The sequence below is a fragment of the Aulostomus chinensis genome, chromosome 2 (genome assembly GCF_037954235.1).
Source record: "Aulostomus chinensis isolate RoL2024-O1b breed Wild chromosome 2, RoL_Achi_v1.0, whole genome shotgun sequence".
NCBI classification, from domain to species: domain Eukaryota; kingdom Metazoa; phylum Chordata; class Actinopteri; order Syngnathiformes; family Aulostomidae; genus Aulostomus; species Aulostomus chinensis.
The window spans coordinates 8,971,693-8,985,000 of NC_141321.1; the positions used below are offsets into that span (position 1 = coordinate 8,971,693).

Below are 13,308 nucleotides of genomic sequence, written 5' to 3' on the forward strand. Positions count from 1 at the left end.
TTCCTTCCTCTTTAGTGCAAATGGAGGCAACAGATTCTTGGCAAACAAGCGGGGAATATTGTCATAGGGGTTGGTTGTAATAGAATTAAAGCCGTGTGACTTTCAAACTTTATCAAGCTTTAATTCAGGTGTTGGGGTCGCTTGCTGCCAAATCTGATCAAGCTGTGCCTCGTTTTCTGTTTGTTTAGGTGTGCAAAGAAAAGGCCGAGGAGGTGAGACCTCCAATGGTCGGGGTCTGAGTGCGCCTCAAAGCCGAGATCAGGGCTTTGTCCGCCGCCATCCTGCGCGTCCGGGGGAGGGGGTGGCGGAGATTTGCCGCGCCTTCACTGGGATTACGAAAGGAAATACAGACGAAGAAAAAAGCAAAAAAACAAATATTACCCAATTCCCTTGTGTGAAGGATTCGACATGTATCCACAAGGCCGGCATCCGGTAAGTAGCTGTGTTTGTCACTCTTTGTAAATTGATGCAGATGCACCGCCCTTGGAAGTAGCCTAATCAGCTCGTCTGACTAGAGCTGGTGCTGCTGATGCACACCTTACTATTTATGGTGTGCATCGGTGCTGCTGAGGCGCTTCTCTGGCTGCGGACTGACTGGAGGGAGCATGTTTATCGACGGCAATACTAGAGGTTTTAGTCTGGATTATCCCACCCACCTGTAAAATGACCATCCGCATTTACAGAGCTGGAATGTAAATAGTAGAGTGCTCTGACACCCCCGCACCCTTTGTCCACCATGTCATACTACTACTCGGAGGATGGATGGCTGAGGGGAGGCCGTCATATTACTGTTACTTACACCTGTGGCATCTCCACCCTTGCACATTTCAGGCACCTCACCAGCCAGGGCAGCCTGGCTTCAAGTTCACTGTGGCCGAGTCTTGCGACAGAATCAAAGACGAATTTCAGTTCCTGCAGGCCCAGTATCACAGGTAATGACAAGGCTAGAGTAAACAGCTCTGGCTTCCTGGAGAGAATAGGAAGAGGAAGCTCCTTTGTTCCATCTTTGTAGTTTCATGCATGTGTAGATTGATGTAACATAAATATAACTGCTCTGCTATTGTGTCTGAGATAACACTCTGGGAAAAAAAGAATTTTTCTAATTAAGTTACACCCAAAATTAAACATGTTTTCATGTGTTCCCTTCTCCTGAAGTCTTAAAGTGGAATACGATAAACTGGCCAATGAAAAGACAGAGATGCAGCGCCACTACGTCATGGTAAGAGGAATCACTGTAAAGCTGTCACTTTGATTTAATGCCGTATCCGCCCTTTAGCCTCAGGTGAACAGTCACAGGTGGTGCAGCGCTGGTGTTTTGCAGAGGCCGTGTTAGCATTTGTCCCTGCTTGGCATTGTTGACTCATGCATGTGTTTTCATTGGATAAGAAGGGGCAGAGTGGGGGTGTGTGACGGGGCAGTTGGAACTCTAGCAGGGGTCAGATGTCCAACTATTGATTGCGGGGTGTGACTACCCCCCTCCATGGCCCCGGGGTCCTCTTTATGACCCTCTGCGACCCCTCCCTAACACACCCAACATGACTGGGGGGGGGGGGGGGGGGGGTTAATGACTGGTCTGCTGGCTTTGTGCATGAATCAAAGGGTTTCCTGTATTTTTTTCCTCTTAACGCTCCCAAGGTGACACTTTTGACACACCCAGGGGTTTCTGAGATACGAGTGCAGACTTGGTGTGTTTTTCCTCAACCCTAATGATAATAGAGGACTAGGGCCAGATGAAAAAGACTCCAAATAATTAAATGAATGTGCTACTGTTAACCTTTCTGTCAGACATAAATTACTCAAGTTGTATATCACCTAAATGCAAAACCTTTTAATGATTTTTTTTCTTACTATTTGATGGTAGAGGTATTGATAACTTAAGTATAATTATTTTTTTTAAATAGAAATCAACTATTTGCTACAAGCCTCTCAAATCAGTACAGTCTGCTCTTTTTTTCCTCTTGTGAATATATTTTGCACTGTAGATAAAACATTCAAGGGCATCATTTTAGGCGAGGTTATAAGAACTTTTCACTCATTCCTGACATTTAATAGACCGCATTGTCAGTTGATTAAGAGATGGAAAAAAATAATCACCAGGCTAATTTAATTGATGAAAATAATAAGTGCAGCTTTATTATCATCAAAATAAAAATCCATTTCAAGCCAATAAGCAGTAATGTTGAGCTCAATTTTTATTTCTGTAAACTCCTGTGACAGTGGAACATTTTTGCTTCATGTCAGCACCATTTTTAGAAACCACACTAGACCAGAGATAAGTCCCTGATTCCTATCAACGTGCTGCAAGGAGGTTCAATGTACATCTGCTCCAGTACTGCGGCGAAATTTTACAACAGACAGTTCAGAGCTCCCTGATGATCAAATAGACAAAGACTCATTTTCTTCCCAACAACAACCCTACTCAAAGGCTCTATTACAGGAGAGGCAATGTTGTGCACATGGAAAAACAATCTTTATCTGACAAGTGACATATCTACAACCTCTTAATGTGCTTATCTTGTTTGTAAATTTAAGAGATAATTTTATGTTTCCATCTGAGATGGAATGAGTAGCTGAAATAAATGGAATATGTTTGTTTTATTAAAAAGGCCAATTGCTTGGCTTTTGTTTGAGTCACTTTGTTGGCTCAGTGGTTTGGCAGCCAACAGCCTATAATGTTGTTTTCATTAATAGTGTTCATATTCTCCTTTTGTTTTTAAATATATAGAAGAAAGTTCAAGAGAACAATAGTCTTATTTGCTGTGCAGTGCATGGAGTCATTAACCTCTTTGGTTACTGTTTGTTTTTAATGTTTCTTGCATTTGCCACAATGTCTCTCTTTAATGTTGGGGAGGCTTTCAAGGACATAAATGACACACTTATTAATTTTCGCTGACAGTCTGACTACAGTAAAAAAAAAAAAATTCCACAAGGTACATGGTTGTGATTTCTACTTGGCTGTATGCAACTGAGAGTTCACACAGTCTATATGAAAGATTAGGTATCTTGGAAAGTCTGAAGTACAAAATATGAAGTCACCATTTTACTGTATTAATGCTTCCCTGTGTCCTGTACTTTCAGTACTATGAGATGTCTTACGGGCTCAACATTGAGATGCACAAACAGGTATGTAGCCATGTCAAGGATGGTCTGTGTGAAGTCAAAACAATGTTGTTGTTTTTTCCTTGTGATTCAGGAATCCAAACACACACACACACACCGTGACCTTAGTTTCTACCCTCATCCTTAAATGCCTTCAGGAGGAATACACATACTGGCTTCCTGCTGGGAAAAAAATGCTGACGGGCTAAACAACACGAAGGGCACGCTGCCTGATGCGGATGGTTTGATAAGATTAAAGTGAAGTATTTGGCAGACAGTCCGAGAGGATGTGTTTTTGTGTGGGTTCTCCCTCTGAATGTGTGTAAGCGTGTGCACAAGAATGTGCCGTTGTGTGTACGTGTGTGCATGTGTCAGGAGCAGAGTCTGCCTCCCCAGTGCCAGCTGCACTAAAAGCTAGTTAGCTCAGCTGCCACCCAGTGCTGGGCATCATGCTGCAATGGAGGACTATCTACAGTTTCATAAATGCCACCCAAGAAGACATTTCAGTAGCATGGAGAGATGGCACCAGATATGTGAAATCCTTCTCAGGCTTATGAATGATAACAGCATCTCATTTCAATCAAGATTTAGCTTAGAAAACTTCTGGTTTGTTGTTCTCTGTTCTGGTTTGCTTTCACTTACCTTGTCAAGAGTTTTGGTGGCAGAATGGTGTCATGTTTATGACAACCATCTTTTAACCTGAAGATTTAGTGAGCTGACAACCTCTAGAGTGTGAAGAATGCATGGTAGATATGTCCCCAAGCAAGGCCCTAAGATCTCCTGTGGTATTCATCCAGATCAGAGGTCACAAAAATCTCGATCACCTGTGATGTCAATAGAGAAATGCTGGATCTACTAGCTCAATTTCATGTAGAAATTGATTGCATGTGCTCCTTCAAATACAAACTCCATTCAGAAAACAATTATTCTAAAAGTTGATTGCTTGTTGACTTGAAGCATGAATGCTTTGTACAAACAAATCAGCCTCACAATGTCATAACTTCAGCATTATTTTAATCTGTTTTTTGCAATAAAATCACAGTAAATTCTAAGATGGAAGCAGCAGTCAGATGCAGTTCCTGGAAATGGCTGTGAAACTTGATGCTGAACCAATTGTTGGATTAATTGATTAGCATTTGAGAGAAAATTGTTATAACAACGTGTTACATACAAATTCCGGATTATCTGGCTAATAGAAAAAAGCAGAAAGTCATAGCTGAAGAGATCCAAGTCTAATGTTAGAATAAATATCCTCTCATCACTTGTCCACTTCATGAACTCATGCTGTCTGTTGGCTGTAATTGATCAGTTAAGGTTTGGTGAAACTAAAGCATTTTCTGGTCTCATGCTAACACGATCACCAGTGTCCTTCATATTACTGCTCTGTAAAAGCCAGACCACACACGTAAACAACACTTGTAGTAAGCTCAGGATGTGACCTGAGGCCATGTAATACGCCATGTGAAATCTACCTTAAAAAAAAAAAGCAAAAATCACCATAATCATTTATGCTGTTGACTTTTATGGCCTTGTTAGAATTCATCCTTCTGGAACTGTTGTATCTTCTCTCATTTATTTCCATTTGCTCTGATTCTGTATTGCACTCTTTGATTTCCTCAGTCACCTTTGCCTCCTCAGTTCTCCTTATCCACCACCTCCCAGTGCTCGTATGTCTTTTCATTGCTGCCCCCTCCTTTGTCTGCCCACCGTTCGACAATGTGATGTGAATGATGGCCCTTGTGTCATTAGCTGTGTGATATGGTGTATGAGAGTGTGTGTGTGTCAGAGACGGAGAAAAAGAGGCGGGGTGGAGACTTCATGGCCCTCAGATGTGGAAGGTTAATGGCATCAGTGGGAGGGTTGCCCAGTTTGAACAGCACCACACTGCACAATTCATCGGGCATAGATTTTTGTGTGTGTATGTTGTATGAAGGACCTGGCACTCCCGCTCCCCATACTTTAGTTTTTTCTGTCAGATGCCAAGAAGGGGGTTGAAGCAATGTGAGGTGGAATGAAGCTGGGTGTTCTTGGGGTCTGCTGGTGGCAGTGGACAGAACTAGAGGTGAAGGGTGTGGGGGGTGAAAACAGGAAAGGAGTGTGAGGCTTCAGGGTAAATGGGTTAATCGACTGGTCCTCCCCTGTGCATCTCCTTTGTTTATCAATAAGCCTGGTGGAGTCGACAGTGCGCTCTGAATAATACATGATTCCTTCCACCTCCTTTTCCCCATCTTTTTTCCCTTATCCCTGATGTTTGTGATGACATCAGCGAGAGGTAAACGGACAGCCCTTAGCTGTCCCTGTTATCAGTAAGGGGGTGGGGCTATTTACTTTGCCTGTGTTAGGAGATTTATTTGAGTGTGAAAAAAAACTCACTCAACTCACTTTGTCTTTGTCACTGCTAAACTGGATTGAGAAGAAGCATAAAAAGCACACACACACACACCTGTATATAAATAAACTGCTGTCCCTTGCATAGTAATACCTGCCATGTCTGTACACTCAAACAGCGCTTCCTCCACGCAGCTGGTGAGCTGAATGGTTGCTAGTAAAAAGGATCTGTGTGGCTGCTGGGGGGTAATTTGTTTTGACAGTGTCTCTTATGATGGCAAAGAGTGCAGGGTGGAGGTAATCACCCGTGCTCGCTGTCAATAAGTGATTTTAATTAGCACAGCTCATTAGGCTGCCTCAGCATCATGGCCCTGCTGACTTTGTGGTGTGGGTTGCTTTGTTTTTCACTACCTGTTCTCTGTTGTGGTGCCTGTTTATCTGTCTTGTCTACATTCAGATGTCAACTCTCTATTGCATAAATTAGAAGACTGTGTTGAGGAAAAAATTGATTCTAAGGATTTATAATCAGACTCCTGCATCAAGCCATGAATACGTGTTCACTTTTGTTGCACTACAGGAAGCTGTTTTTGTGAATGTGTTGCACATGTCCATTTCCTCACTTGTTGAGTGAGAGAAGAAATGTGCTTTATCAAGCCCTATCTGTTTCCAGAATGGAGGAAGAGGGTGAAAGGAGGAGCAGAAGGAGGGTAAAAGAGAGCTTGTGCAAATGAATAATTAATATGGCATTCCTGGAATTGTTTGCCAAGGTGATGATGGCCGACCTGTCTCTAAGCCAAAACAAACCGACTTTGAGAACACACACACATTCTCTCTCTCATGGGATGTTGATGAGGTTACTGGAGGCTGTGAGACATGCTTTATTTTGATAGCCAGGCAATAGGGGCTGGCAGAACAGTGTTACACAATTAGCATCTGGGTGTGTGTGCACTCAACCAGCTGATCATGGTTGGTTTGAAATGGAAGATTGTTGCCGTGTTTATCTGTGTGTTTATGAAAGGCATAGTTCAGAGTGATCGCTATGGAAATATTGTCTACATGATGATTCCAACTCTAACAAAATAATCTGTTGGAGGAAAAAAAAGCCCATTTCCATATGCGCCCCTGGAGACAAGGATGTCACTTCAGTTTTGTGTGTATGAACTCAAAATAGAATGACATTCACATGCAAAATATTCTTCATGCATTTGTAATGAACAAGATACCTCTAAGTGCCTCTTCCTTCCTCTGCTCTGGTTACAAAGATAATTCCCAAACAGCCATCTCTGCCCCCACCCCCACCCCTACTTGTTTTCCTCGCCAATTGAATCCTCGTCAGAGACTCTAGTCTCCACTTGGGGGCTAATGCCTGGAGCGACAAACAGCCAAATGGCTTTCAACGCACCATTGACAGAGGGATGCAATGGAGAGAGAGCCTCTCCAGGCTCTGGTGCTACTAAAAACCCTGAGTACCTGTAATTGTGGAGGCACAGTGAAAAGCCTCTGCTAGCTCAAAGGCTTCTGTTTTCAGTGGCTTTAAGTGACAATAAACTCTTTGCAGTGTCTGTCTCTGCTGCTAAAAGCAGTGTGGAAAAAAGTACCTCCAAAGTAAAGTGAAAATCATTTAAGAGTGCTGGGATGTGATGTGTTATCAGTAATTTTCCAGCAAAATGCCTGTCAAATGCCCTTCTTAAAGGAGCAGGGTAGGATTTAGGGGGATCTCCATGTGATAGAATATTCATAACTATGTTGTCATGAGTGTACAATCACCTAAAGGCTAAAAATGGTTGTTTTCTTTTGCTTAAAATAACCCCCCGCTTTTTTTTTTACCCTACATAGCCCACCATGTTACATCTGCAGTAGCCCAGAACAGACAAACACGCACCCCACTTTAGAGGACTAGTGTTGGAGATTGTTTTTTTAATCCCAGGTTGAAAGTAGATTTCCTCTGTGAGTAGATTAGGTGTTGCCTTTCAGGTTTTTTTATTTATTTTTTTGTTGGTCATGTTTGACATCAGGAACGCAGTCGCTGTACCGGAATGAAATGAACAGCATTGTAAAAACACCAGATTGAAGTATATTAGGTTTGTATACAATCATTTGTAGCAGTAGCAGCATGGAGTACAGTGATGATGTTTCTGTTGTAGTTTTTAGCTCCAGGGTCTGTTCCCATTGCAGAGAAAAGCTTCATGTTAGAAAGTGTAAACTAGTTTTTGGTCTGTGAGGAAGGGGTGTTATACATGAAATAGTGAAATTGCAGATTGCAATCCCCTGATATCAACCCCTTTTTAAGGAGAACCTGCAGTAGCCTGCAGGATCATCGAATATGATTGCACAGTCCAAAGTTCATTTTTCAAACTTCTCACTTAAAAAAACTTATGAACAAAATTATTAGCCAGCACTTGAACCACTCACTCAATATCAGAAAAACTTGATTCATAAAATCATGAAAATTACTTTAGGTCAACATATTTGTACTTGGGTGGTCTAGTAATAATGAAGGGCCAAATTTTTTTAGTTTTTTTTTTAATGGAAATGAAAATGCAGTTCTTAGTTTGAGTTGATGATCCACCAATGAAAACACAGCTCTGAATACTGTATTTGATTTATGTAAAAAGATCCTCACACCCTCGATCTTTTACGCGTGCGAAATCTGTTTGGGCAGAGTGCAGTGACTGGATTTGCTGCTGACAAAGGCAGGTGCTCAATTGAAGGGGTGGATGGTACTGTACTTCCCAGGTTGACGGTGAGTCAATCACAGTTCCTGACATATGTCTGTGCTAAAAACACAGCATCTGTGTTAAATGAATAGGCAAAGATAAACAAGAATCAACGCAAAGGAAGTCTGTTCCATTGTTTTGTTTCCTAACTCCAAATCAGTCTTGTAACTTGGATAAATTTACATGGGGGCCAAGATTTTGGGGGGAAAAAAAATGTATCCTTAAAAAACCCTTAATGCAGCTCAGCTCTCCAAACACCTGTCATTCCAGCTCTCCTTTCAGAATGAAAAACCAGTGTTTTCAGTTGGTGCCTCGATGAAGGTTTTTGATACAAATGGTGGTTTTGCAGTGGTGATGTGCTATGAACAAATCGATGCAGTCCCTTGTGAGTCAGTTTGTGGTGCAGGGTTTAGTAATGTTGCTGTAAAGGTCAAGTGTATCACCATACTACTAGTTCCTACACACCCCATGTTGCTCCCTTTGCAGCTATTTCCAGAGAAGTGGTGTGATACTGAAACACTCTAATCCAACTGTGTGTCATTGTATCCATTCCCCACTAATGATGATGGTTTATGAGTCTCCAAAGAGGGCCCCCCCCCCATCTTTCTGTGTCAGCCCCCTCCCAACCAACCCTTTCCTAGTTATCCCTCATTAATTTCCCGTGCTGATCAGATCGACAGGCTGAAAATTCAATTTAATGACCTGCCTCTGTGCTGCACCTAATATGATTTTACAGGCTGTTCTGGTCAGGGCCCCAGCCCAATTTACATAACGATCATCCCTGCCAGATAGCGTTGCCTTAGCAACAGAGGAGGGGGAAAATGAGTGAGGAGGAAGGAGGGAGTGTACAGAGGAGAGTAGTGGAGTTTACTTGGGAGGGGTGTGAGGAAACATCAGGAGGAGGAGGAGGGAGGCTGGATGGAGAGGCAGCACAGTTTTCTTAAGGTCAGACAGGGTTGTGAGGTAATTCCTTACAGGCCGGCAAAGGTGTCCCTCCCTCCTCCCCTTGCCATCTTCTCCTGACCACCCCATCCAAAATGAAAAGAGTGACAGCAAGGGTTGTGAAAATGCTAGTGGCTCCTCCTGTTTCTCTCTTCCTCCCTCTCATCCCCCCTTCCCCCTTTCACAGTTAAACAAGGTTAAGGGAGAAAATGAGTGGAATGCATCTGTGTATTAAACGGCAGGAAGGACCTCTTCACCCGACATCCACCTGCTGGACCTTCACCCCTAAACTCTCAAAATCAATTAGTTCACCTCCCCTAGCTCAGTCAAACCACATAACCTTAGTGTCAAATCAGTGTTTCACTTAACCACTCATCACATACACACACATCGCCCCTTTACCTTTATCCTGCTTTTTACTTTTGTCTCCTCTTCATCTTCCTCCTTTCTCTCTCTGGAAAGTAAAGATTTAAAAAGGGAGATGGGTGTGGGAAGAATGTCTTGGGACATCCCTGGCGGCCACTAAAGCATATCCATTTATCCAAATGCAATGCTACAAAGTGCTCAGTGTGCATGAGGCCCTGTAGTATCGTCTTACTCTCCCAGCTAATATTCTGTGGTCGATATCAAAGATGCCGCTGATAGATAGGGCCAGAGAGTTAACCTGACTTCCCACCCCCCCTACACCCCTCTATGGTCCATAATTATGAAGTATGGCCCTCATTAGGGTCTCTCCAGCCAGATGGTATTAGCATATTTCAGCCTTGTAATGAAATAAGACCAGGGTTTAATGGAGGCAGGACAGAATGGGAAGTAAATTTGTTTTAGTCCGGTCCCAATTTAGTTAGGTGGTACTTTGCCTATCCAGCTGGATGCTGCAACCATTTGTGTGTATGGCTATACACACTCTATTTTGTTATATACATGTATTTTAGCTGCTTAATTCTATTTTGGCTCACAGGACACCCACAGGCTGTCATTCTGATATTTTGTCTCTCTCCCCCTGCAGACTGAGATTGCCAAACGTCTCAATGCAATCCTGGCTCAGATCATGCCATTCTTGTCACAAGAGGTGAGTGTTGCTGAAACCTAGACTAATTATACACTCCAAGTCAGTTGAACTGTATAGGACATTGTCAGTTTATGGGGCAGACACACTGAAAATGGAATGTACAGGAGGAAAACAGCCCTCACACAAGGAGGGGATGCTAATAAGTAGTTTTGCAAACCATTGCCTTTTTTTTGTAAAATGAATGATGAAATTGACTATTTTGGCTGGCAGCACAATGTATAACACAGATGTATGCATATGTAAGTATTTATGGCCACCACCGTGGCACATTAGCTTGCTAATCTTTATTACTTCACTCGGATTGCTTGTATATTTTAGTGCAAGCTGGTGCCTGTACTTTATCTAAACTTGAGTCAGCAAATCACAAATGTTTGTTTTCATGTCTGCATTTTTTGTCCTGTAGCATCAACAGCAGGTGGCTCAGGCTGTTGAACGGGCCAAGCAGGTAACGATGACTGAGCTGAATGCTATCATCGGGGTACGTGGACTTCCCAATCTGCCTCTCACTGTGTGTATACCCCTCTTCTTTCTTCATTTGACCCGAGGCTAGGGGCAAAGCTGCATACAAAGAGGAGGACCGGCGCTCTGACACAGACATTGAAGCTATTCAAGCGTGCTACATTACTGGTTTATTTCACCTTCATGCACTTCAGTTGAAATGCTGAGGATAATCTGGAAAATAGATTCAGTAGGAAAGTACGGGGGGAAAGAGAGTAAATCTGCCACTATTTTCTTCCCCTGTCTGTGGCATTTGAATGTTCAGACTATACAAATGAGAAATGCCATGTCCTCTTCACTTGTGCAGGCTTGCCCCTGTCTCCAGTGGTTTATTATGTGTTTATTTGAGTTCACAATGTTTGCACTGTGCTGTTAATGTAGTGTTCACTGCCATAATTTCTCTGATTGTTGGTTAACCATGACCTGTTGGCATGCAGTTTTCTATTCTTAACAGCAGGTTGTCTCTGATATGCTTCTCGTATGCAGAATCAAAGGACATCTGATACAGTCATGCTGTTAGGGCTGAGATCACGGCACTGTGTTTCTTGGATTTTACTTTGGCTGCTCCTTGATTAGATAAAATGTTCCAGCCAATAGGCCTGACTCTGACACAAGAGTAGAAGAATTTAAAGCAGTCAGGTTAGGACCAACGTTGAGATCCCAGCAGATATTCAGCATATCTTAGATGTTGTGGATAAAACACTCTCTTAAAGCTTGCTCTGACAACAGGATCTTGGCTGATTATTTTTTATTTTATTTATTTTTTTAATCTTTTAACTTTTATATTCTCACCTCCTTTTTTTAAATATTACAGGCACATTTTCCTGTAAATTGTTTAATTGGGAACATGTGCAGCAGCCTGAGATTTGGGGAAAGGTTTTTAAAAAACAGTAATTGACCTTTTAATTTTAGCAACAACCCTAAATACACAAAAATTCTACTTCAGCCAAATAGACATTTTACCACCATCTGCTTTTATTTTAAAACTACGGGGGTAGCTGCTTTCTAATAGGCAGCATGGACCCAGATGTATAACTGACCCTTTTGATTAGCCCTGTGTAGCAGAGGTTAGTCAGCGGTTAGCTCGCCCCAGTGGTAAAGGGGCGAGTCTAATGAGAGGTGGATATCGGAATTCGATTAAAGTAAATGAGCCACGAGCACAACCCCCAGTTTTCAAGATAATTACTTCCTATTTCCCTGAAAAAAATGCTCTGACTGTCCATGACAGGAATGACCCTTCTTTCATTCAGGATGGGCAGGGACAGAGAAAATGAGCGCAGAGGGAAAAAAGAGCTTAATTATTTGGGCGTAGACATGGCAGGTAATCAGTCTCCCTGCAGTGTGTGTGAGTGCTGCTGTGGCTTTTTGTTGTTAAACTCAGTCATATTCAGAGGACCTAGAGGCTCCAGCAGCTGTCTGGAGTATTTGGGTGATAGTGTAGAATTTTCTTTCAAAATGTAAGCAATGAACAAGTTCAAACCAGTGTCCTAAACACAGGTCATCTGTGTGTCCACTGCCTATTCCTGCTTTATTTGAATGCCAACCTTGAAGGTTGCAAAAGGGTGGCAATAAATGGTGGCAAAAAGACATAGTATGTTGTGTCCGTCTTAACTCAAGATGACGTCACAGGTGTCTGAGTGTACTGATCATTTGAGTTATGGACTATTGGTGGAGCCACCATAGGCTCTCAGAATATGATGGATGTTTGTTAGTTTGTTTTTGGACCACATTGAGCAATTATAAAACACAAATGACACCAATGGCTTGAACGCAAGTGAACAAAACCGTCATGTCAGAGGTGCTGTCTCATTTCTATGTTCCCTCTCTTATTTCCATGACTTCCCTGAGAATAAGATTGTTAAGCAATGCTTAACTTATGTAAATGTTGTAGGCTAAATTAACTACTCACATTGTTGCGACTCTTCTCTTAGAGCTTTGCATGCTTTTATTATTGAGAAGGCTGACTATTAACTCTTTAATAGTGAGGCATCCTCCTCTTCAGTGTCTAAAAAAATCTGCTGCAATCAGACCAATATATGACTGTATTGTCTATAGTTTTTTTTTTATTTAAGAAGAGTCCAGAAGCAGTAGATGTGCTTGTTAAAGAAGTTCTCTGGATGTATTAGGCTTTTGTTACTCTATTCTATTTTTATTTCTTTGTCATCCTCATTTCTCTTGCTCATCTGTGTCTGGCTAAATCTCCTCTCCCTGTCTCCTTCGACCCAGCAGCAGCAACCACCTCCTCACAGTATCTATCCAACATTGATGGTCAGAAATAAATAAAATCCATCTTGTTGTTGAAGTGTTAAAAATTGTTTGCTGCCAGTCTAACATGTGTCCTTTTGAAGATGTTGCTTGTTGGAGGCAAAGCATGACTAAGATGTGTTTGGATATTTTTGGCATCTTGTCCTTTGTCTGCATCTTTGGTGTCATCGGTTTCCTCAAAAACCTGGTAAAAACAACTCAAAGTAGAAGGCAAGTTGTCAGCACTTAAATTCTTTATCTGATGAGTATTTCACAAACATTTACTCCGTCTGTCCTATTCCATTAGTGAACTCGATCAGGTCTGTTTTTAGCGGTAGGTAATGTGGCGATCATTGTCAGACTTATTAAGCCAGTCTGCCAGCTGGTTGGTGCTGGTGCTGTTGATGC

The 13,308-nt window shown here is 42.2% G+C and overlaps 1 protein-coding gene across 5 annotated transcripts in view; it reads left to right on the plus strand.

Moving 5' to 3' along the window:
• tle3b (TLE family member 3, transcriptional corepressor b) overlaps positions 1 to 13,308 on the plus strand; it is a 30,851-nt gene that overhangs the window by 761 nt on the left and 16,782 nt on the right. For 3 of the 5 annotated variants that reach the window (XM_086226302.1, XM_086226292.1, XM_086226315.1), the window contains exons 2-7: positions 189 to 432; positions 832 to 932; positions 1,156 to 1,219; positions 3,079 to 3,123; positions 10,096 to 10,158; positions 10,562 to 10,666. In XM_086226302.1, coding sequence (XP_086082428.1) covers positions 409 to 432; positions 832 to 932; positions 1,156 to 1,219; positions 3,079 to 3,123; positions 10,096 to 10,158; positions 10,562 to 10,666 — 402 coding nt within the window. In that variant the 5' untranslated portion in view covers positions 189 to 408. The remainder of the gene's footprint in view (positions 1 to 188; positions 433 to 831; positions 933 to 1,155; positions 1,220 to 3,078; positions 3,124 to 10,095; positions 10,159 to 10,561; positions 10,667 to 13,308) is intronic. The other 2 variants (XM_086226309.1, XM_086226321.1) reach the window with 1 other exon arrangement.